Source organism: Protopterus annectens, chromosome 3.part0, assembly GCF_019279795.1.
Source record: "Protopterus annectens isolate FY-2018-M chromosome 3.part0, PAN1.0, whole genome shotgun sequence".
NCBI classification, from domain to species: Eukaryota; Metazoa; Chordata; order Ceratodontiformes; family Protopteridae; genus Protopterus; species Protopterus annectens.
The window spans coordinates 1,175,469,914-1,175,496,382 of NC_056731.1; the positions used below are offsets into that span (position 1 = coordinate 1,175,469,914).

Below are 26,469 nucleotides of genomic sequence, written 5' to 3' on the forward strand. Positions count from 1 at the left end.
TTAAGAGAAGAGGGATTCTCTATAAATTTTAAATATACACATTGTGTTAAAAACATAAATCTTATATAAACAGTAAAACCTAAAAAATCTAGAGCACATATAAAAAGATACATATACTATATATATATATATATATATATATATATATATATGTGTGTGTGTGTACAAAAACCCGTCCATATACACATACACATCCATGTGTTAGAAAATGTGTACACAAAAAAATATATATACAAAAAATATATTTTAAGTGTATATACATACATAGCTCACAAAATCTCAGTGTTGTAGAGGTCTATCAGTCAAGAAGGGCTTAAAGAAATTCTATCCTTAAGTTCACTAGCTTTGTCAGCTTGTGACCTGATAATCCATCTGACTTCTAACCTCTCAGTGTAATTCTTAACATTCCCTAATCTGGCACTTTTGTTGACCAATTCAGCACAGGGCTTTTAGCCTGTCTGTGTAGGGTAGATGTTTGAGGCCCTGGATTCTCCAAGTGAGGAATCTCTGTGGTCTCTCCAGCTTGTATTCAATAATCAGTCTTATAAAGGAAGAATACAGGGATGTTATGACCACCTTGTCCCTGGATGAGATACCTTTACTAATGAGGTGGGCCATGTAGAAAGCTTTCTGTACAACGTTGGTAATATGGTGGTCAAAAGTCAATTTGCTATCAACCTGGGTTCCGAAGTCCCTCACGACTGATTGTGTGCTTAGTGCCTTTTTATCAATGTGATAATTTGTAGGGGCATCACTCTCCCAAAAGGGATGATGATGCATTTTTTGGCATTCAGTTTGAAGCAACAATAATGCAAACATAGTGAAAGCACTGGTGAATGGAACACATCTGAAAAGATACCTCTGTCAAAATGAATTGTGCTTTTAGAGAATAGCACAGATCATGGAGCTGTTAATTTCACCAATGTTATCTGGCCATGCAGTTAATTTATACAAGTAAGAAGTAAGCCAAATTCACCTGGATGATATGACCTTTTGACATTTCACTGGTTTTAAATGTTATCCATTTCTATAGGCAGTTTAAGTGAATTTGTATGTTTAACCAAGTGGGTGTTTTTTCACTGAAAGAAAGTCATTTGTTCAGGGCTTTCAGTTTAATATTTTCAGTAGTCTGGAATTCACTGAATTTATAATACTAGGAACAGTAACTTGAATCCCCTGCATTCCTGTAGCTTTATTAGGGACATGTATAAATATGTATGCCTATCCATATCCACATGGATATGCAGATATATATACATATACATACACACACACACACACACACACACACACACATATATATATATATATATATATATATATATATATATATATATATATATATATATATATATATATATATATATATATATATATATATAGATGTACACACATGTACCTTACCTCACCTGTTGATATTACCTTACCTCCCATCCCTCCTTGTTACATCTCCTCACCTGTTGATACTACCTTACCTCCCATTTTGTTCCACTTTTTAAACTAAGATAATGGCTATATTACCCATCCCAAGGCTAATACAAATATTACTCTTGGCCTCACTCTTACCTCCTCTAACTATCGCCTATCTGCTAACCTCCTATGAACAACTATTATACCCCAACCTTCTCCTCCCCTCCAAATTCACTTCCACACCACTACTAGCTATCTCCCAAAACTACATAAACATCACATCCAGACCCTGCTACCTGCAAGCCAAATATCATAGACTGGCCCACATCAAGTATATCAATCTAAATGTTAGGAAATCACTTTACTATTATTGTAAGCTTCACAAACCTATAAATAGAGTATACCTCCACTCCTTACTAGACGGGGGCATTCATCCTAACCCTGGCCCAAACAATACACTTGCCACTGAACAAAGCAACCCTAACATCGCTAGTACCAAAGCCCCTACTAGACCTTCTAACTCACTCTATATAGCACCATCTCAATATATATAGCATTAACAACAAAACTGCCCACCTCCACACCCTCCTAGATGTCCACCTATTTGACATCCTATGTTTATCTGAAACATGGCTAAAACCTACAATTAAAGACAGTGAAGTCACCCCACCTGGTTATAATATCCTGAGATTAGACCGCACAGTCAAAAAGGGAGGGGGGTAGCAATCCTTTATAAAGCAGAGCTACAAGTTACCATTGCAAACCTGAGACCACCTTTAGATAATAATGCTGAAATCCTCATGTCTAAATTTCAGGTCAACACATGTAAATCCGTATATATAATTTGTATCTACTTTCCTCCTGAAAATAACATTAATACCCTTGAAAATATCCTTAACTGGCTTTCTGTTAATCTCCCACAAGAAACTATAGTCCTTAGAGACTTTAATATCGACTAAAAGTCCTGTAGTACTGTACACCCTAACACCCATATTAACCTATATGGCTTCTCACAAACTGTAACTCCCCAACCAGGCTTAATAAACCCAATAACAAAGAAAGTACCTTAGATTGGATTCTTACTAATACTCCTCATAAAACATGCAAAGTAGGAAACCTCCCAGATGATCTAAGTGACCACTCACTAACTTATATTATCAGACATAAAACCATGCTAACTTACCCAAATACTTTCAGGACAATACGAACCAAAAAACATTTTAACCCTGAACTTTTCCAAACAGAACTCAAGCAGTGTAATTGGTCATCACTAAAATCCCTCCAACTAGATGAAGCAGTAGAATACTTTAATTCCACATTCTTAGCCATCCTTGACCACCACGCCCTATCACGCTCTATTAGAAATAAGGCTAAACCTGCCCCATGGCTCTCAAAAGCTACTAGGCAAAAAATCCTTCTTATAAACAAATCCTGGGAAAAATGGCGTACTACTAAGACTCGTACAGACCACCAAAACTTTAGACAACTTAGAAGTAATAAAAAAAAAGCTATCCTCTTAAATAAAAAAAAAATTTTACTTCCAACTACAGCAAACTTACCAAAAGAAATCACAAAAGTTTTGGACTAGCATTAACAAAGTACTTTACCCAGGTCAATCTATCACACCTAACCAAGGCTCTAACCTTGAGAATCCTACACAAACTACCAACGCCTTCAATTCTTTCTTCACAGACGCCATCCAAACTCTTCCTAGTCAACTATCTCCAGGTACCTCAAATCTGCCTACTTCTACTACTAGCCCACTTCCATCATTTCAGTTACAACCATTTTCTACTTCCTTCATTTGCTCCCTTCTCTAAAAACTAAAACCTACCACCCCCTCAGCTGGCCAGCTACCAGCAGAATACCTGCTAAAGCCATAGCCTATCCCATTTCCATACTGATTAACAGATCCATAAGTGAGGGAACTATCCCATCTATCTGGAAAATCTCTCACATTATCCCCCTACATAAAGGTGGGAACTCCAATGACTTTTCAAAATATTGTCCTATAGCTTTACTCTCCCCACTGGCAAAAATAATGGGAAAATGCATCCATAAGCAACTACTTAACCACTTAATCCAAAATAACTTACTTACCAACTGTCAACATGGATTTAAACCATTCCACAGTACTACCACTGCCCTGCTATACTTTACAGACTGCATTAACAAAAACAGTAACAACAATATTCTTTCCTCTGCAGTCTTTATTGATTTATCTAAAGCTTTTGATATGGTTAATCACCAGCTACTTTTAAATATACTGAAATCCCTTTCACTTGAACCTCTAGCCATAAAATGGTTCAAATCTTACTTAGACAATAGACAGCAGGCTCTGCTATGGGATAATAATCTATCTACACACCTCCCCATTTCCCTTGGTGTTCCTCAGGGCTCCATATTAGGCCCACTCCTTTTTTCCATTTTTATTAATGACCTACACTCAGCAATTCCTCAGGCCACCTGTATTCAGTACGTAGACGACTCCACAATAATTTGTTCAGCCACTTCTCCAACTGAAGTACAGTCCCTTAACCAAAAAGCATTCAATACAGTAGAACAATGGTTTTCAAACTTCTGCCTACTCCTAAACCCCCCAAAAACTAAACTTTTACTTCTTACTCCAACCCGAAAGTCCACCCCAGCATATTTCACACTCGTATCTAATAATGGCACTCTCATATCTCCTGACCCAACCACTAAACTCTTAGGAATAACAATAGATAGCAACCTTAACTTTGATACTCATATTAACAACACAATAAAAACAGTCAACAAGAAATTGGGGTCCTCTATAGAATCAAACCCTTTCTTACACCATTAGCCAGGACCGCTATAGCCAGAACTCACTTAATCTCCACTCTACTCTAATCTTTCAAAAAACAACCTCAACAAACTGGCAATCTCCTATAATAATATTGCTAGATTTGCCACTGGCTCTCCTTTTAGAACTCATCATTGTCTTAATCTAAAGCAACTAGGATGGCTAGAGTTTCAAAATCAGCTTTTATTTCACCAGCTTGCTATTGCCCATAAGACCTTGTATCAACCCACCAATACTCCTATACTGTCTAGCCTCATTACCCCTTACAACAATCTTAAAAATTTACGCTCCTCAAATAAACTACTTATTTGTAGTAGCAGATCCAACAACTTGGCAGGAGACTCTCTGTTCTCTAATTCTGTTGGAAAGCACTGGAACCTACTACCTACTGAACTCTTATCTCTGCCCTCAATAACACTTTTCAAACAGAAACTAAAACTATTTCTCAGTACACATTGATTATGACCTTGTACTAACCCTGACTAACTCTCCTTCTTTATACTAATGAATACTCTTCACCTTTTACTCTACTGTACTAACTACAAGACATCCTTAATGAACCAAAAAGACCATGATATTGTAATTTAAATCTATGTATATATGTATATAGTAACGCCTTTTTGCACATTACCTTTACTGATTGTGTTATGCTCATTATGAGTATTGTATTTTTATTAACAACAGCTGTGTTAAGCTTGGATTGTTGCAACATTCTATATTGTATTGTGTGTGTGTGTTGGAGCTTTTCTCCCCGGGCCTCTGCTGAAAATGGGCACGTATCCAGTTAGACTAGCCCGGTCAACAAATGTAAAATAAAATAAAATGTAATATATGAGGCTCAGGTGGTTAATAATTGAAGCATCTTCTACTCCGACTTTAGGGACTAAGCTTTCTTATTCATCACCATAAATAATTAAACCGTTTTCTCAAAATGATTACAATGTCCCATTCATTTCATCAGGTTGCAGTAATAATAGACCGTTTATTACATAGTCTTATGAATGCTTTCTGTATTTATAAGGTAATTTTCTATCTTTTTTTAGTCATTTTGGTAGTTTCATGTTATTATAATACCAATGTACAATATGTTAGCTATGCCCGAGTTCAATCCTTATGTTCTTCTTTTGTGTACATATTCTTGCAGGTACTCTTGATTTTCTTCGACTTTTCTGTTTTTGGCTGCTCTAAATCACTATTGAATTTACCTTTGACCTTGTAGTCTATGTTGCTGCTAAAGAGGCCTTAGAACCTCTACACTTTCCCACTTAAAATATATATATATTTTTTAAAGGTCCGTTATGTTTTTAATTCGTTTAGCAGTATTTCATGTTTTTTTTCTCCATGTCAAGTCCAGATTTCTTGTCGTAGAATATGGTAAACGGATATCTTTAATGTTAAACAGCTGGTTTCTGGAATTTCCATGTTGTGAGGCATACATTTTTTCTTAACTCTGAAAGTCACATTAAAATAATAAGGTTAACTAGGAGGATATATGAGGGATTGGAGGCAAAAATCAAAGTGGAAGGGTTGCTCTCTGATATGTTGTGTCTGAACAGAGGAACTAGGCACGGATGCCTTCTTTTTCCTTTGTTATTTCTTATTATATTTAGAGCCATTGGTAAAGAAAATAAGGGACTCAGAAATTCAAGGATCTAATTAGTTTGGTAATCAAGAACAGTTGGCTCTATTTGCAGACATTATTATTTTGTAACTAATAAAACTAGAAGAGGACATCTTAGTGTTGTGGAACATTCTGAGAAAGTTTCAAGTTTTTTTTTTTCTGAATGTGAAATTAATGCAGACAAAACAAAGGCTAAAGGTATAACCTATGTACCACACATGAATTGTTTCAGCAATACCCATATTTATGGGGACAATATCTAATGACGTATATAGGAGTATGGGTTAAAAGTATTCTGGTCTGGCAGCTAAGGATATGTGGGACAAAACTAAATAAAAGATAATACAAAAACTGAGAAACTGGAAGCTCTTGCTTATGGATATGGATAGCAAGACACAAGCAGTAAAAATGTTTTTAGTCCCTTTAGTGTTATATACAGGTCAGGAAAATGTTAGTCCCTTTAGTTTTACATACAGGTCAAGAATATTTTTATCAACCAGAGGAGAAGCTGTGGACAGTAATTAATAAAGATCTGAAGGATTCTATCTGGGAGAGGAAGAGGGCAAAGGCCAAGTGGGATAAGTTGATCCTTCCAATAGACTAAGATGGTTTAGGATTACTTGAATTGAAGAGATAGGACAGTTAGGGCTCATATACATAACACAAGCCGAAAGCTATAATTCAAACTGGAAAGGGATGATGATGAAATGGGGGAAATTCAAGGAACAAGGGGAGAATGGGATTTAAGATGCAGATCCTTAAGGAGAATAACAACTTCCATACAGTATATTATATTCATAAAGTAGCAGAAAAATATTCCAAGAGCAAAGCCAACATGAAAACAGAGAAAGGAGATTCTCCTGATAAGGATGACTGCAGTTAGGATTACAGAGAACAGGCAAGGGGGGGCTGCAATTTACTGAAGAAAACTGGCAAAGAAAACAATGTATTGGGAGCAAATAACTAGAGAAATGACGCTAACAGAATGGGAAGAGGTCAAGAAGACATTTGGACTGCAGGCTAGAGACCACCTTCCCTATCAGTGACTGAAATCAGAGTATAGGCAAAGCAAAAGGTATAAGGGAATTCTACATGAAAGACCAGCTCTGGTAGAATTTTTAATTGAATCTAAAACAGAAGCTGCTATTAAAAAAGGGATAATTAGTAAAGCATCTAATCACTATAATAATCAGAGGAGGTTAAAAAAGATGGAAAAGAGAGATTGGATAAGAAATTCCAATGGGATGGCATGAGAATAGCTGCCAAATAAGCAATAAAGTCTAGAAGATTTAGACATATTTCTTTGAAGTGATTGCATAGGTATTTTGTATTTTTATCCTCCAAGCAGACTGTAAAGAATTTTTCCTCGGGTAGATGGCAAATTTGGAGGTGTGATGGGCAAGAAAGAAGTAACTGGGAACATCCTTTTTGGGAGTGTAATGAGGTGGCAGTCTCTAAAAATTCCCTGCAGAGTACTCTGTCAGAAATATTGGGTGAGCAAGTAGGTGTAACTAGGAAATTATTTTTCTGAGCTTGGATATCCGCAAGTCAAGCTCCACTGAAGTAACCCACACAAGTGGCCTCAACCTGGTCTGTGACATTAATAGGACTCCCTCTCCATGTCAAGCAGAATACCTCTTTACCCCTTTTTAAGTGCAACCTGGATAACTGGATGGGAAAAAGAAAACATGTCCCTGGGATTTTACCCGTGTCCCTGCTGGACAGGGGCATTGGGTGCTGATTTGTCTATAAGTGGGCTAAACTGTTGTCTAGGCTTATAACGGCCTCAGGCCAATAGCCTAGTAACTTCCTATGATTCTATGGATACAGGTTCCCGATTGCCTAGACATAGTAAGGCCTTGTTAAGTTTAATTCTGGTGGCTGCCAAAAAACAACAATTACTAGAAAATGGAAATCATGGCCTAAGCCAACTGTATTACAAGTAGTGAATATTTTAACAGAGATAAAAGAACGAGAAGTGGGGTATTTAAAAAAGGGTTGGATCAAAGTACATGGAAAAGATGGAAATTATGGGAACAATACATGCAGAATAATGTTTTAGAGGAGGAGGAAGGTTTAAGGGAAGGCAGGAACTGAGCAATTTATGTAATGTTGGATTGATGATTATTGTATAAAAGTATGTATGTGATGTACAATGTTTGTAACTGTAAACATGTTAACATGGTTTGTTTTCATTTCTATAAATGAATGAATGTTTGCCTATGTCTTAAGTGATAATGATATAAAGGTGTTAAAAAGAGTTAATTCTTAAAACAGTTAAGAAATATGTTTTTAAAACTCCATTAATACCAAAATGGAACTTTTTGCACTTTTTCATTATACACACCTCAGAACAATGTTAAATGAATTTACTAAAAAGGAATGGATTAGTATTATGGTCTGATTGTTTTGAAAAGGAAAAGCTAAGTCTCCAGAATATTTCACGAAAGATTCCAACCAGTTAACATTATCTATCAGTAAGAAATTAAATGAAATTGTAGATAATATGAGTGAAGGAGAACATAACACTATTCCTCCATTATATGAACATACAAATGCTATTATTGAGAGTAAATTGACCTACAAAAGAAGCTTATCCAAGTTATCTAAGTTGATTATAAATAAGAATAATGCTGATGCAAACTTCTGGAACTTTTATATAGTAGTGGACTGAGTGACTCAATAGATGGCAAGAATAAAACTCTGTTATTTAAATCAGTTTGTCAAACTTATTTAAGTTTATATTGGAAAGTTTTTATATGGAAATATAAACACAGAATGTTTGTTATTCACTATAAAATCTCTGCATTTAGTAAAATGACTTTTTCAGACTGTTAGAGATGTAGAAAAGATGTGAAGGTTGATTGAACACGTTTATGGATTTTTAAAAAAATAAATGTATATTGGGAAGAGATAAGTATGTTTTTTAAGGGGTTATGGTCTGATAATTGTTCTTTAACTAGATCAATAATACTAATGAATGTTCCACTTCTTTTATCTGTAAAAGTGAAACAACAAAACTGTTCTGGAGACTCCTGCCAGTAGCTAAAAAAGTTATTACAAAAAATTCAAAATCAAATTTAGTTCCTACATTCAAATAATTTTTAAACTTCTTTCTTTATCAGTGTCATTTAATAGGAAAACTAAACACACACACACACACACACACACACACACACACACACACACACACACACACACACACACACACACACAGTTGTACTGTGTGTGTGTGTGTGTGTGTGTGTGTGTGTGTGTGTGTGTGTGTGTGTGTGTGTGTGTGTGTGTGTGTGTGTGTGTGTGTGTGCGTGTGCGTGTGTGTGTGAGCACACGGGCATATGTGTATGTTAGTATATGGCATATGCTTGTATGTGCATGTATCTATGTATGTCTGTTTGCGTGCCTGTACATGCAGGCATGCTCCCATGCGTACATGTGTGTGTGTGTATGTTTGTATATGGTATATGTTTATATGTGCATGTATCTATGTATGTCTGTTTGCGTGCCTGTACATGCAGGCATGCTCCCATGCGTACATGTGTGTGTGGGTATGTTTGTATATGGTATATGTTTGTATGTGCATGTATCTATGTATGTCTGTTTGCATGCCTGTACATGCAGGCATGCTCCCATGCGTACATGTGTGTGTGGGTATGTTTGTATATGGTATATGTTTGTATGTGCATGTATCTATGTATGTCTGTTTGCGTGCCTGTACATGCAGGCATGCTCCCATGCGTACATGTGTGTGTGGGTATGTTTGTATATGCTGTTTCATCTGCTGTCTGATTTAGACCCTTTTTTCTGTTGACCCGTTTTCCATTTTATTTCTCTGCATGTTTCACATACTGCACTTTTTATTTTATTTTTTTTTCTGTAAATAATGGTAACAACACATCAAAAACATTAATGTAACTATTTTCATAAATTTTCCTCCCTTATATTATGTGTATATTTTTCCCTACAGTTTATTTGTTTTAGTGCTTGCCCTTGTTGAAGCAAACACTAATTAAAAGCTCCAGGTGAAAGCCTTTAACAGTATATACATCCTGAAGTGCTTTCTGTTCTTCCTGTGCAGGAAATGACTTATTCCTGGTTGCAGTGCATGAACTTGGCCATGCATTAGGCTTGGAACATTCCAATGATCCCACCGCAATCATGGCTCCTTTCTACCAGTACATGGAAACTGACAACTTCAAACTACCTGATGATGACTTGCAAGGCATCCAGAAAATATATGGTATGTAATCATTAACTTTATTTCAAATACCCACAAAGTTCATAGTTATCACTGAAAGATTTATTGCACTGGTTAAAAAATAGTAGCATTTGGCTGAGAAACAAAATCTAATAATAATCAAGAATAAGGACTCCTGAAGTGTGCATTTTATACTATGAACAAAGGTGCTGTTATTAGATGTGTTTGCTCTGGTATTGTGCATTTCATTCATATGTACTGCATGGTGTCATTTTGCAAACCATTTGTAATTATTGTGGCAGGTATAAAAAGGTCTACCTTTATTTGTGATCAAAATCACGTAGGGTGATGGACAAAGCTGTAAACATTCAAACTGTTCTGCCTACAGCTGGGGAGGTCATTGCCTTAGAATTGCTAGCCATACAAACGTATAATTTCTACCATTCCTAATAAATTGCCTTCTTTTAGTTCTCGGAGCTTGACATGTAATTTTATAAGTGGTTGGTGGTATGAACCTATTACTGGCTATGAAAAAGAAGGTAAATATAAACTATGAGTAATAGAGTTATAGGGAAACATTTTCCATTTGTTTTCTGAATCTTAGTACATCTACATGCAGCTCCTTCAGTGTTTAGATTTTAACAGTTACACTTCTCATTGATGTCAGTTCTCATTTGCTCTTGTTCTAAATGTGTTTCTTAGCTCATAGTGTCTAGATGGCCTAACACATAAGATTCTCTGTACAGACAACTGGTTAAGGACTTAGTCTCTTCATCTTGTTTTCACTCCTAGACAGGGTCAGCACATGTCACTGGTTTGCAGGGATGATGCCGTTCTTTATATATTTTAATTAAGATTAAAAATATGTTAAGTTTCCTCATCCTCAAAACAATGACAAGTTGCAGTTCACTCTGTCCATATGCGGTATTGTAAGTCTTCAAGAAAAAGTTGGCTGGACTGATTTTTAATACAGTCCAGAGTTTATTCTAAGTGCACTACAGAAAGTAATCTGCTTGCTTCTTGTCATACCTCCTTATGCCATTTAGAAAGGTAAGAATGACATTTTTCAGGGACATCGCTGTACTGACAGAGGAGGCAGCCATGTTTTCATTGCATCTGACTGTGACAGGTGACTTATGTCTGATGCAACCTAATATAGATAAAGGAAATAAGAAGTGGGATCCAGAGAGCATGGAAAGTGGGATTCAGAGAGCATAAAAGTGGGATCCAGAGATCATGGAAAATGGGATCTAGAGATCATGGAAAATGGGATCCAGAGAGCATGGAAAGTGGGATCCAGAGAGCATGGAAAGTGGGATTCAGAGAGCATGGAAAATAGGATCTGGAGAACATGGAGTATACAATGTGTAGAACATGTTGTGGATGAAGGAAATAATTTCTAGTTTGCATTAAAAAATAGTAGTAATTCATTGAGGTCAAATGGTATGCTGGCTACTACTTCTGGTATGCATTTGTTTTTTGAAAAAAATAATTATGAACTTTAGATAAACTAAGTCTGTTTCAGAGCTGTGCTAAGATATTAACTACCTCAGTGTAGCTATTATGTAGTATTTTTCCTGCAAAAAAACATGTTGCTATAAACGTTTGTACCAGTAACCCAGTACATGTATTTGATTTGAAATAGGGATTTTGCATTGACTCAGCCACCACTCAAGAACCCTTTTGATTGAATGACATACACAATGTCATCACTTTCTTCATGTGGATACATGTACTGCTACTAAGTTTGAAGTAATTCTATGATGGAAGTAAGCAGGGTTGGTAGTACATTTTACCATAAGAACCCTAATACTATGGACTTAGAACCTTTTTAATGTGTAAACTGTGTCTTATGATTTTGCAAAACTGCACATATTGACTATGATCATTGCTGGTGTTCTACTGATAAGTCTAGGAGGCTTGCAACATATCAAGTAATTCTGTTCATTGTGATATCTTGCTACAAAGGCTTGAACAGTTCATTTTGAATGTGATATTATGTGGAGTTGTGGTGTTGCAAAATAATTTTTCATGACAACCTCAAGAGTCTCAAAACTCATAAAAGGCAGTACCAGCAAGTGATGAAATCCAAGAGCAGAGAGCTACAAACTTAGTCATTTATCTTACAGTTCATTTGCTACCTATGTGACCATGAACAAGACGTTTAACCTTTTTTGCCATTCTTTCTCATTATCCTGACCTGCATGTAATTTCTCTGCTAAAAATCTGAGATAGCTGCACTTTGATTTAAAATAGTACTTGTTAGGTGTTGCAGTAGTAATAATAAACCTAGATATAATTGTAATAGTTGACTGCAAGTAAGTTGCATCATACAGACACAAGTTTGATTCCTGCAGTCTGCCTGGCTACAGGGAATTATGCCCACTAAATAATTAGACATAAACAAGTATTTCATATTAACTACGTAAAATCAGGACACTTGACCTGTATGACATAATGATGAGGCAGACAGCAGTGGTTTAAGAAGAGGTACATTTATCCCTAATTCTTTTAAAATGTAGTGTAATGCATTGTGCTACTGTGTTTGATTTTAATCAGCTGGCATGTCAGACAACCAAACCACTTTCTATATGGTGTATAGCTTACTATAATTAACACCTCATGGTTTATATTACCTCATGGCAACGTTACCTGGGCTTGTTGGTCTCATGATGGAAGAAAGTCTACGGGAAAACTAGCCTTTTGCCTTCAGAAAGCTTCAGAAAGAACTGCATGATGTATAACAAAGTAAAATTTATTTGGGTAGTAGTTAAGGTTTTTGCTTCTGTTCTGTTCTGTTCTCATCCTAAGTTTGCTGTAGACTAGAACTAAGTGTCTGCATGGGTTCTCCTGCTCATGCCTAAGATGAAACAGCTGTAGCATCAGTAACAGGAAGAAAAAACAGCTGACTGGAATAATGGTGAACGTTTTTTCCCATAAGAAACATTGCTGGTGTGCCTCCTAATTATTCCCCACCAGTGATTCACTTGTTTTGGGAGATTTCAGCCTTCTTTGAGTTGGTGTGACCGTGAAGTTTGTATACATACATTTCAGGGGGTGTGGGTGGGGGACTGCAAAAAAAACAAGTAAAACTGAGTTTTTCATCCTTTTGAATTTTGGGCATTTGTTTTTTGTCCTTTCAGCATGTTAGCTTTCAGGAGGTCAGTGTTTCGTAGTACAACTGTTTGCAAGTATGCATGCAGTATGTATCTCCCACTTGTAGCATTTCTAAAATGTTATTTTTTTATTCCAACATAATGTTATTCCCTTTAAAGGCTTTTTTTGGTATTTCTTTGAGCTTTTAGGGTTCAGAATGATTTCTTTTTCCTGATTTAGATGATCTTTGCTCTTGTGTTTTCCATTTTAGTAACTGTAGTCTTTAGTAGTCTTTGCATGCTCTTCATATGACCCCTGCACTTGCATCTCTATGAGTTAATATCCCTTCATTTAGTATATTTCTCAGATTGAAACCATTAGATAAAAAAGCACCGTCTTGAGAAGGTCTGATTCATACCGTACAGAGATCCAGCTATCTTGTATTCTTTATTTATTTTTTTTTCTTTTGCAAAGCAGCATTTACTGCTTCCTATTAGCTATAGATAGTTACTTCGCACTTAACACTGCTCTTATCCTTTTTCTGGGCTTGATGTATTCTTTGAGTCTCATGGTGGAGTGCCTGTCATCATGTCTGCTTTAATTTAATTCTACCCTGTTCTGGTAAGCCTTTTTAACTCATTTGTTCCATGCAGCTTACTCCCCCCTCTTTGCTTTGAAGTCAACAGATGCCTCTACAATGCATTTATTTGAATATTCTACAAGTTTATCAAGTTTATTTAAATAACATTTTTTTCTGCCTTTGTCAAATCTTCTGGTAAGAGTAGATAATAATTAAATGGATGCATGACGTGCTTTTTCATTACCCTTAGATGCGTCTCCATTAAGGCATGATTTCTTCACATCATGCAAGTTGTTGCCAAGTCTGTTTTATTTTGGCATATCCTCAGATCACAGATGATGTATCTCAAAGTTTAGTACAGGTATATCATTATAAACAAAGTTGTCATCGTATCAATGGTATACCATTCGTATATCATGGGAGTTGTCTCTACATCTATTGTTTAGTTTATGCATATCATCTCAACATCATGGATGTTGCTGCTGGGCCCATGGTCATCACACCATTTATGTTGTTATCAAGACTAAGGTTTAATTTAGCAGTTCTAACCTGTACTTTTTTAGTAAATATACATAAGTATGTAACTGCATAAAGTGTGTATGGTATAACATCAGTAGTATACTGAATGGTAACAGATGTGGCTTTTATTTTTCTTAATGTGATTGTCCTGGCTAAACAATGCTTTAGAACTAGTTTTTACTCATTCAGCTTGTGCTGAACAGTAATGTATCCTGCCATACCCATGTATATACCTTGTTGCAAATTTGATAAGATCACAGAACATAAAAAACTGTCTATAATAATTTATATAACATAAATCTGAACAATATGCTTACATAGAGGAGCACTGAAAAATATTTTAAAATTGTCTTGTTTTTCATATTAGGGAGCAGTATCTGAACATGAAATACTGGTTTCTTAAGTTTGTAAAGGGGCAACATCTGACGAAATATCCTGTTGGTTGGAGCAACAGTACATGCCTCTAGTCCTTTTCTTTGTTTACAGTGAACAATTTTGAATCCCTATATATATATATATATATATATATATATATATATATATATATATATATATATATATATATATATATATATATATATATATATATGTGTCTGTGTGTGTGTGTGTGTGTGTGTGTGTGTGTGTGTGTGTGTGTGTGGGGGGTAATTTATTTTTCATTTTTTGGGGGAGAGGATGTGTGACGATTGGGGGAAGATGGGCAAAGGCTGCCAGCCTAGTCAAATAGAATTTGATACATAATTCTATCATTTGTAAATATAAATGTAAAATACAGCATTGGTTCTTAAAAGAAAGAAAACACTGGAAAATGTGAACTTCAAAATTGTAGCAACATTCCCATCTGCTGTAAGGAAACCTAAGCCAAGCATTTCACATCTGTTCTTTTGAAGTTAAAATTATCTCTTGTATACCCTTTTGATCTAAATAGTGGTGCCGAAGTGGCTGACCGAACACATTCTTTCTATTGTCTTAACTTAAGGAATAATTGCTAGAGTGTACATATGAAATGTCTTTTATTGTTGTAATTTCCTGAGCAGGTGTTAGATTGCTACATAATGTAGCCTTGTTGGCCTGGGAACTCCAGACTGTGTCAAAATGATGTAATGTGTATACTGAGAAAACCTAAGTGTCACAATGAAGTAATCTGGGAGGGCCCTAGCAAAAGAAGTTTGTTAGTGAGTTTAAAAACTATTGTTCAGAGAGGGACTGTAAGCATTTTGATCTTGATATCTAACTTATCAGCACTCTGCTGTTGTCTTATGTAAGTAGTATCTTAGAAGTATGTTTTCTTGTAGTAATAGGAACTTAGAAGAAAGTTAGACAAGTGTGTTTCTGTTATATCAAAACTTTCCTACTGTGTTGTTTCTGTGTGATCTCTGAACTCTTAGATATCACTGTGGTGTACTAGTATTGTCTTGTGTTTTTAATTATTTATTATTAAATATTTTAAAACCTTTTATCTGTGGCTGGTTTGTGTAGAGACAAGTTAATCTCTAGAATACAGTGCATGCTTATAAGTGATCCTGTAATAAGCCCTTCCAATAAGCCTTAGACTGATTAATCACATTACCAATTGGATAATAATATAGCACAGTAATAATTGGACACCCTTTTAAGGGCCTTTGGGTAGCTGATAAGTATTAGCTGGTGGTGGCAGAAATTACTACTGTATAGCCTGGGTAAAAGGGGCACAGCTGGAGAATCTGTGTCAGCCTTTCCCAGGAGTGTCTGTGAAGTTGTATAAATATTTATCTCAAAGTGTGTGTGGTGTGTCAGCTACCTGGACAGGGACACGAAGCACTGGTGGGACAGAGAGGATACTGGAGGTTAGCTTGCCAGCTAGGCTGAGATCTGGACCCTATAGCTATGCCAGTGGGGAGTCATATTGGGGACTTGGGGAGCAAGGGAGCAACCAGCCGCAGACTGACTGTGATCTCTGTGTGCACTTAAGGGAAATTGTACTTTACTGTGTGTATTTGTTATCCTCTCCTCTTATATGAGATACCTTCCCTGGTGTTAGTGGTGAGGACTGAGGCTCCTTGATTGCTGGGCCAGGGCATGGTCATCACATTTGTGGTGGCATTGGTTGGGATAAGATATTCACATTTGTGGTTGGCAGTGGTTGGGATAAGATATCTTCACTTGTAGTTTGTAGTGGTGTGGGTAGAGTGAATCCTGTAGCTTATGTACAGTGATCTCTGAAGGTGTTTTGTACTCTAAATCAGCCATGCAGTGCATACTCAGAGTTCAGATCACAATTGTTTTATTTCTTTTGTTAGCTTAGTTAGTCAGGGTGAGCAGGCAGCATGTCAGCACAGGAGTGGAAAGCTAACAAGGAGCCAGCTGGTGGAGATGTGCCAGGCTAGGGGACTGGTGCATGGAAACCTGACTAAGGCAGACCTGATTGCAGCCTTGGTTACATCTGCATCAGAAAACAGCATCCAGGAGGACAATCAGAGTGGCAGTGGAGATACAGTATCCTCGGAAAATGGACAGCTCAACCTTTCTGCAAAGGACAATCAGACTGGCAGTGGAGATACAATATCCTCGGAGAATGGACAGCTCAACCTTTCTGCAGTGGACTTAAAAATCCAACTGGAGCTAAAGAGACTTGAGTTGACGGCCAGGCGTTTGGAGATAGAAGCCAAAGAAAAGGACCGTCAGAGGAAGCATGAGAGGGAAATGCTGACTCTTAACCAGAGTCATGGAAGTAATGGGGAAGGGAGTAACTGGACCCCAGCAGCACAACAGGTCAGTAAATTTCTTCTGCAATTTAAAGAGGGGGGGGTAATTTTGATAGTTTCATTCACATGTTTGAAATGGTATGCAAACAGTATAATGTTTACCAAAGGATCTGGGTACGTTTCCTGACTCCCTTACTCCATGGGAAAGCTGTAAGTTGTATATCACAAATGCCTGACTCTGTCTGTTTAGATTATACTGCTGTAAAAAAAAGTCTTTCAGAATGTTTTAAGCTAACACCTGAAATGTATAGGAAAATGTTTTGTGAGCATAAATGCAAGGCAGATGAAAATGTATGTGAATATGTTGCTGAACTGAGCACTTATTTTCAGAGCTGGATGAGTGGATGTCAGGTAACCACTTCTGAAGGGCTGGCAGACCTTTTGGTGAGGGAACAAGTCCTTAGCGCTTTGCCTGAGGACATGAGGATCTGGTTAGCTGATAGACAATGTGCTACTTTAGATGAGTTGGAGAAGAAGGGAGACCTATACCGTGCAAGCAGGGAAGCCCTGCACAAGAAGGGGACCCCCACTACTGCTCATGGGTCTAAAGGAATCCATGGTGGGCAGCACAGACTGCCCCAACAGAATCTGCCAGTAGCAGGGGAAGCCACTAGTCCAGGTACATGTCCAGGAACTAGGGTTAAATGTTTTGAATGCAACCAGTGGGGCCATGTGGCATACAGGTATCCATGGAGGCAAGGTGGGGAGCCAAAGTTGAGGGAGCCAGTAAGTGGGAAAAAACAAAATGCCAATAGTAGGTGTCTTGAGACAACAGAGGTATGGAACTACCATCCTGCAGATGTCCTGAGAGGGAAGGATTTGGATGAGGCAGTCCCATGTACTTATGCAGTTACACACAGTGAGGCTAGGAAACAAGCATGTGGGTCTGGTAGCCTGGGGAGACCCAGACAGGCTGCATACTTGCAGCCAGGACTGGGGAGGTGGTTACTTCAGGGAGTGACCTACCCTGTAGCAGTGAGACTGAAGGTGAGCCACAGCTGCTTGTGAGTACTGATGTTCCCTTGTACAGTTTAACTGCAAAGGTAGAGGTGAGTAGTAGTACCCAGGCTGACAATGAGGCACCACTGTCAGAGGATGCCAGACTTCCAGTAGAAGGGGAGCTGGGAATGGTTACAAGGAGAGAGTTGAGACAGACTCAGCTCTCAGACCCTACATTGCAGGGCCTGAGGCAGGTAGCTGGGGATGCACCTGATTCTCAAGGGAAGGGGGAATCTGTATACTGGGACAAAGGGTTACTATACAGAGAGTGGACACCTGAGGGAGGGCTAGAAGGTGAGAGGGTATAGCAGTTGGTAGTGCCTAGAGCCTACCATCTGGCGATTCTAGCCATATACCATGATATTCCCTTTGCAGGTCACATGGGCATAAAATGTACAAAGAGGAATATTATGCAGAACTTCTATTGACCTGGAATTTCCAGATAAGTAACAGGGTACTGCAGGACCTGTGAGCAGTGCCAAAAGGTAGGCAAGGCAGTAGACAAGGAGAGAGCTCCTTTGATGCCTTTGCCTGTGATTGAAGAGCCATTTCACAGGGTAGATATGGATATTGTGGGTCCTCTGAGTACCCCAAGTTCAACAGGGAAAATTTGTATCCTAGTGGTAGTGGATTATACTGCACGATACCCTGAGGCAGTTGCTTTGTCCTCCATTAAGGCAGAGAAGGTGTCAAATGCTTTGTTAGAGATTTTCAGCAGGGTGGGTTTCCCAAAAAAAATACTGACTGACCGAGGTGCCAATTTCATGTCAGACCTGCTGGCTTGTCTGTGGAAGTCCTGTGGGGGCAAGCACATGAAGACCACCCCCTACCATCCCCAGACTAGTGGCCTTGTTGAGAGGTTAAAATCTACAATCAAGTCCATGCTACGGGCATTTGCAGATCAGTTTAAGAAGGAGTGTGACAAATATTTCCCTATCTGCTGTTTGCTTACAGAGAGGTTCCCCAGGAATCCACAGGTTTTTCACCCTTTGAGTTGCTGTATGGGCATAGGGTGAGGGGACCTCTAGATATATTTCGAGATGAGTGGGAAGGTGAGTGCGAGTCTCACAAGGAGTCTGTTGTGGCATACGTCCTAAACTTCAGGACAAAGCTTAGGGAACTCATGTGCTTTGCCCAGGAGAACCTGGCAGAAGCCCAACAACAGAAAAATGTGTGGTATGACAAGAATGCTCGAGCTAGAGAGTATGCTGTGGGGCAGCAGGTAATGGTTCTCATTCCTGTCAGACACAACAAGCTGCAAGCAGCTTGGGAGGGACCCTACAAGGTAGTAAGAAAGGTAAGTGATGTTAACTACATGGTGGAAGTGCAAGGCAGACAGCAGGGGCACAAATTGCACCATGTTAACATGATGAAACCTTACCATGATATGGAGGCCCTTGTGCTTAGCATTTGCAGTGGATTGCAGTAGGAGTCTGAGAGAGATCTGGGGACTGATCTCCTCAGTGAGGTTCGGGCTGACACCTCGATGGAAGGGGTAGCAATGTCCCAGCAGCTATCTCCTACCCAGGTTCAAGAAATCCAAGCAGTGTTGCAGGAATTTAGGGATATGTTCACTGGGAAACCAGGGTGCACCCACCTGGTGCAGCACCGGGTGGATACAGGACCCCAAAGGCCTATTAGGCAGGCCCCTTATAGGGTGCCTGAGTGAGTCAGATAGACACTGAGGGAAGAGGTACAGGAGATGTTGGACCTAGGGGTGTTTCAAGAGTCCAACAGTCCCTGGGCTTCGCCAGTGGTGCTGGTGCCAAAGAAGGATTGCAGCACCAGGTTCTGTGTGGATTACAGGAAATTAAATAGTCACACAGAGTCAGATGCTTACCCCATGCCTTGGACTGATGAGGCCTTAGAGCAGCTGGGTGGGGCTAAGTATCTTACAACCATTGATAGATTGTACACCATGTGGACACTGCATTCACTGCTCTAGGGTTAAAAAAACTAGATAATTTAGTAGCCGCAATACATCGGTGGTTTTTAATATTCATTTTTGGGCTAACTGCAGTACAGAATGGGTAGTTTATTTGGTCACTTGTTCATGCTCCTCATTCTATGTGGGACAAACATCTAGACCTTTCCATCTTAAAATTGAGGAGCATCTTAGTGATATTAGGAATAAACGTTCTACCAATGCTTTGTATAAACATGTGGGCAAACACAATACTGCATCTTTTTACTTTACTGTTATAGATTGTATTGTGGGTAGATGTAGGGACAAATCAGGATGGCATGATATACTTAATTTTGAGGAACATAAATAGATTATCAAGCTAGGAGCTCTATTTCCACCTGGGCTTAATGACCAATTATAATGCACCAATGAACAGCCTTATGTGAAACATATATAAATGAGTGTATTTTTTGTGGTTCATGTTTACTGACTGAAAAAGGCTATTACAGCCGAAACCAGTTTGGGGCAGGTAGTTGGGTTTATTTCCCTCTACCTTTGTCATGTAATATTTATTTGTTTAAATAAATATGTAGATTTCCACCTTTTCTGCTGGCTTTATTGACATTTGCATTTGCTACTCTTTGAGCCATGCAGTAGCCGGATGTGCATCATGTAATCATTTGGTAACCATTAATCTTACCAAGGGTTACTGGCAGGTGCCCTTGACTCCCAGTGCTAGAGAGGTCAGCCTTTGTGACTCATTTTGGCTTGTATGAGTTCACAAAGAAGCCCTTTGGGATGAAGAATGCCAAAGCGACTTTCCAGAGGCTGGCGGACAATATCCTAGCAGGAGGGTTTGCCCTTGCTTACCTAGATGATATTGCCATCTACAGCCATTCCTGGCCAGAGCACCTTCAGCATGTCAGAGAGATGCTGGGCAGACTACAGAGAGCAGGGTTGATCATTAAGCCAAGCAAATGTCAGGTGGGTATGGCAGTGATCTCGTACCTATGACATAGAGTGGGGAGTGGTAAGATAAGGCCAGAACCTGCTAAAGTGGAAGCTATTCATGCACGGCCTGCACCTGTTACCAAAAAGCAGGTGAGGGCATTCTTAGAGACAGCAGGGTACTATAGATATCTGTCCCCAGTTGTAGTAACACAGCTGCTCCCCTCACAGAACTGAGAAGGAAGAATAGGCCAGATAAGGTAGTGTGGACCCCAGCATGTGAGCAGGCATTTCAGAAGCTTAAAAAATCTTTGGGAGGACCCCCTGTGTTAGCCAGTCCAGATTATAGCAAAGAATCTGTTGTACAGGCGGATGCTTCAAACCATGAGGCGGGGGCTGTACTTAGCCAGATTTCTTCATAGGGGAAGGGCACCGAGTGGTTTATCTCAGTCATAGGCTACAATGCAGAGAGGAATGCTATGCAGCCATAGAAAAGGAATGTCTAGCCATAGTGTGGGCACTGCAAAAACTTCAGCCTTATCTGTATGAAAGAAAATTCACTATAATGACAGATTACAACCCTCTAACATGGTTAAACAGAGCCATCAGCAAAATGTCAAGTTGCTAAGATGGAGCCTAGGGTTGCAAGCATATGACATGTCAGTGCAGCACCGCAGTGGGAGTATCAATGCCATTGCAGAGGGGATCTCGAGACAGGGAATGGGGTGAGGTACACCCAGATAGACCTAACCCTGTCAAGCGGCATTTATCAAGGGGCACTTGAAAATCTAGCTTGACTTCTCTGGGGGGGGGGTTGAGATGTGAAGATTGGGGAAAGATGGACGAAGGCTGTCAGCCTAGTCAAATAGAATTTGATACATAATTCTATCATTTGTAAATATAAATGTGAAATGCAGACTTGGTTCTTAAATGAAAGAAAACACTGGAAAATGTGAACTTCAAGATTGTAGCAACATTGCCATCTGCTGTAAGGAAACCTAAGCCAATCATTTAACATCTGTTGTTTTGAAGTTAAAATTATTTCTTGTATACCCTTTTGATCTAAATAGTGGTGCCGAAGTGGCTGGCTGAACAAATTCTTTCTATTGTCTTAACTTAAGGAATAATTGCTAGAGTGTACATATGAAATGTCTTTTATTGTTGTAGTTTCCTGAGCAGGTGTAAGCTACATAATGCAGTCTTGTTGGCCTGGGAACTCCAGACTGTGTCAAAATGATGTAATGTTTTTACTGGGAAAACCTAAGTGTCAAAATGATGTAATCTGGAAGGGCCCTAGCAGAAGATGCTTGTTAATGAGTTTAAAAAACTATTGTTCAGAGAGAGAGACTGTAAGCATTTTGATCTTGATATCCAACTCATCAGCACTCTGCCTGTTGTCGTATGTAAGTAGTATCTTAGAAGTATGTTTTCTTGTAGTAATAGCTAGGAACTTAGAAGAAAGTTAGACGACAAGTGTTGTTCAGTTATATCAAAACTTTCCTACTGTATTGTTTTAAGTTTCTGTGTGAGCTCTGAACTCTTAGATATCACTGTGGTGTAGTAGTATTGCCTTGTGTTTGTAATTATTTATTATAAAATATTTTAAAACCTTTTACCTGTGGCTGGTTTGTGTAGAGACAAGTTAATCTCTAGAGTACAGTGCATGCTTATAAGTGATCCTGTAATAAGCCCTTCCAATAAGCCTTAGACTGATTAGTCACATTACCAATTGGATAATAATATTGCACAGTAATAGTTGGACACCCTTTTAAGGGCCTTTGGGTAGCTGATAAGTTTTAGCCGGTGGTGGCAAAAGTTACTACTGTATAGTCTGGGTAAAAGGGGCACAGCTGGAGAATCTGTGTCAGTCTTTCCCAGGAGTGTCTGTGAAGTATAAATATTTATTTCAAAGTGCGTGTGGTGTGTCAGCTACCTGGGCAGGGAAACAAAGCACTGGTGGGACAGAAAGGGTACTGGAGGTTAGCTTGCCAGCTAGGCTGAGATCTGGACCCTATAGCTTTGCCAGTGGAGAGTCCTACTGGGGACCTTTGGAGCAAGGGAGCAACCAGCCCCAGACTGACTGTGATCTCTGTGCGCACTTAAGGGAAATTGTACTTTACTGTGTGTATTTGTTATCCTTTCCTCTTATATGAGACACCCTCCCTGGTGTTAGTGGTGAGGATTGAGGCTCCCTGATTGCTGGGCCAGGGCACAGTCGTCACAGGGTGTTCTTGCACAAATGCATAATTTTGCATTTCATGCCACAAACTCTAACTCCAATACCTTTGTCCACAACTGTTGCGAACTCTTTTTACTGTCAGCCTCTGCTTTCATTTTCATTAAATTCTTTCCTCTGTCAGAAATCTTTGAAAAAAGGTACAGGACAGTTCAAGGTCTGTTAACCTTGGAAATTATAATTTCTTGCCAACAGCTAAGTAGTCTGACCTGCAGCTAGCTTTTAAATCACACCACTGTTTTAGGTTATACTTCCAGATAACCAGACATGCAAATAGCATCCAGAATGACAAAACAGAGGTTTACTGAAATATGCAGAACATTTAAAGCAATTTTCTTCAGTACAGCTTCATACTTGCTTGATCTGCTAAGTTTTCATATGGTAAAGTCTGATACTTTAATGCAAGCAGTGAGACCAAGGGTTGGATTCAGAAAGGACCTATGCATCTAGTAATTCCTAACATGGGGTATGACCACTTGCAAGGGTCTTTTTTTAATTCAAAGACAGACCCACCGTAGTCATCATGCAAAGTCATAGTATTTCTAGGGTGGGCCATCACCTTGACCAAAGCTATATGCTAATGAGGTGTTCCAAAGAAGCATCCTGTACTCATTACCCAAGTGCTTTCCCCCTGGAAATGCCTGTGGTTAGGCATTAACACAGTTGAGCAAATCACTTAGTTGTGTAACTTAGCCAAGTTAATTAACTTAGCCAAAAGTTTTCATTCAGTGGGTGAGATCACATTACATGTAGATACCGAGGAGTTTAACAAGCAGGCAATAGTGGGGGCTATGGGCTATGTATATGTTTGGCTGCATATATGAGCATATGCAGAATGATAAGTGATCTCAGTTGACAGAGAGTGTGTGTTTTTATGTGCATGTCTGTGTCTGTTTGCCTGTCTGCCAGTGTAGTCACAATGGGGGGGGGGGGGTGTTAGGGGATAGGTAGGGTGAGTGTTTGTGCATGTGAATGTAAAATTCTCAGTGTGTTCATGAGTGCAGTTGGTTGGTCTGTGTGTGTGTGTGTGTGTGTGTGTGTGTGTGTGTGTGTGTGTGTGTGTGTGTGTGTGTGTGTGTGTGTGTGTGTGTGTGTACAGGGAGGCATGGAGGTAGGGCTGTTATACCTCTAAACTTCACTTGACTAACAGGCAAATTTGGCATTAATGAAAGCCCAAATAGTAACACTTTACACTGCAAGTGATATTTACTCTGACAAAAACAGAGGAATTTCCTGTATGAACTGTAAGTGTTGATGTGCTAAAAGCTGTCTATTATGTCTTTCACTCCATCTATATACCTGGAAAATGACTCTCAGGATATGCACCAAGCAGAACTGGATATGTCAATTGAAGCTGGTATGTTTCAGAATAGAAAATAACTTATCTACCCTTTTTAGAATCAGGATGATTCAGGAATAGAACCTTTTAAGCCTGTTCCAAATCAGAGACAGCCTTTTAGCCTCTTTTCAGCAGATTACTGGCCAACCCCATGAGTCCCACTGAGATGCTGTGGTCTCCAAACAGGACTTTCATAGTGGACAGTTTAAGACCTGTTTGACAAGGCTGAAAATACCGACCTTCAGAAAACCCTGGTCCTTGATGATGGCTCTCCAAGTCAGGTTTAAATCTGAGAATGACTATCTTTCAGAGGCATCCACAGACCATAGCCAATACCACATTTGTGAAGCCATAATCTTGGATAATATGTCTGACATGGGAGAGGGCAGATGCTTGAAAACCTTCCTTCAATAGAAAGAAGACTTGCTCCTCTTTTGAGATTAGCTGCATCTTTATAAAAAGATGAGAGAGAGAGAGAGAGAGAGAGAGAGAGAGAGAGATGGGTGAAAGACAGTGTGCTAAAGATGTACACACTGATAATTGCCTGGTTTGTCATTTAAGTTTTATTCACCAGTTCTTGTAAGAACTGGTTAAAGAGCACTTTCCTCTTAAATGTTGCTTTTTAGTTCCTTGCACATATCTGGTGGCCTTGACATTGTATCACCACAATTAAAATACAGCGAGCCATGTAGGTGTCAACCTTGGAAGTTGTATGCCAAGTCTAAATCAGGTCATACTTGAACCCAAACTGAGAGAAGTCAGTAGGTTATTTCATGGTGAGATGAGTAGTTGACGGCTTTAAGCACCACTGTAATAGTGGAATATATTTGCTTAGTGTACCTGTCTTCAGCTATGGACTCTGATGGCAAAGTAACAGAAAGGCAGAAAGAAAAGATTGTGTGGGAAATAGCCGAAGGAAGCAGGATGGGTGACTTGCAAGTTTTTGTAAATGATTTTCACTTTTCACATCCAGCAACAAGATGTGTGACTGTTTCCATTCTGATTTACAGAACCTGCATTTGTCTGCTTCTCCCACATGATCAATGGACTTTGTAAACCAATGTGCATGTAGTCCACTATCCTGGGCCACTAATATTAACCTTTCATCTTTTGGTTTAAATTCACCTCTCCTTAACCATTCCTGTGTCAGATCCTGATCAACAAGAATTTGTTCCAGGAAGTTTCGGTTATTTGACCAGGCTGTAGCATATTTCAACAAAACATTTCTACAACACCTAGACACTGTCGCTCCATTGTGCAAAATCAAGGTTAGAACCTCTAAAAGCCCCTGTTTCAGTAAAGAAACCAAACAAATCCTCAAGTCCAGAGACACTGCCTGGCTTTACTATCAAAAAAACAAAGAAACACAAAGCCTAACTAAGTACCAAGAACTGTACAACCGTGCAAAAAAATGCATTAGGCTGGACAAAAAAATCCTACTACATGACATTACAAACTAAATACCAACACAACCCCCAAAATTTTGGAAAAATGTAAACCAGCTACTAAAACCCACCCAAAAGGCTACCCCCAAACCAATCACTCCTGACACTAAAGTTCTCATTGAAACACAATTCAACTCCCACTTTGTGAACTCAATTCTATCCTTAGTATCACAGGACAGTTCCAACCTCACTATCCCCCCCAACACAAATAACACTAAATACAAGCTTTACCCTTAAAACAGTTTCCACCACTTCAATCAAAAGCATGCTCTCCAAACTAAAAACCTCATCAACAGCAGCCAACCTACTCCCCAGCTATTTCTTGAATCTCACAGCAGATGCTATTGTTATCCCAATCTCTACTCTCATAAACAGATCAATTGTTGAAAACGATGTGCCCAAACTCTGGAAAATATCCTATGTTACACCCATACATAAAGGCGGGACCTCCACTGAACTTAATAACTACAGACCCATTGCTTTACTCTCCCCCCTGGCCAAAATTCTAGAAAAATGCATCCATACCCAGGTGCTAAAATATCTCCTAGACAGCAGCATCCTGTCACCTACTCAACATGGTTTCAGACCTGTCCATATTACC

General features: G+C 38.9%; 1 protein-coding gene across 2 annotated transcripts in view; it reads left to right on the forward strand.

The window, feature by feature from the left end:
* Positions 1 to 26,469, forward strand: part of MMP16 (matrix metallopeptidase 16) — a 1,817,877-nt gene that overhangs the window by 1,031,409 nt on the left and 759,999 nt on the right. For both annotated transcript variants that reach the window (XM_044065394.1, XM_044065395.1), the window contains one exon: positions 9,937 to 10,098. In XM_044065394.1, coding sequence (XP_043921329.1) covers positions 9,937 to 10,098 — 162 coding nt within the window. The remainder of the gene's footprint in view (positions 1 to 9,936; positions 10,099 to 26,469) is intronic.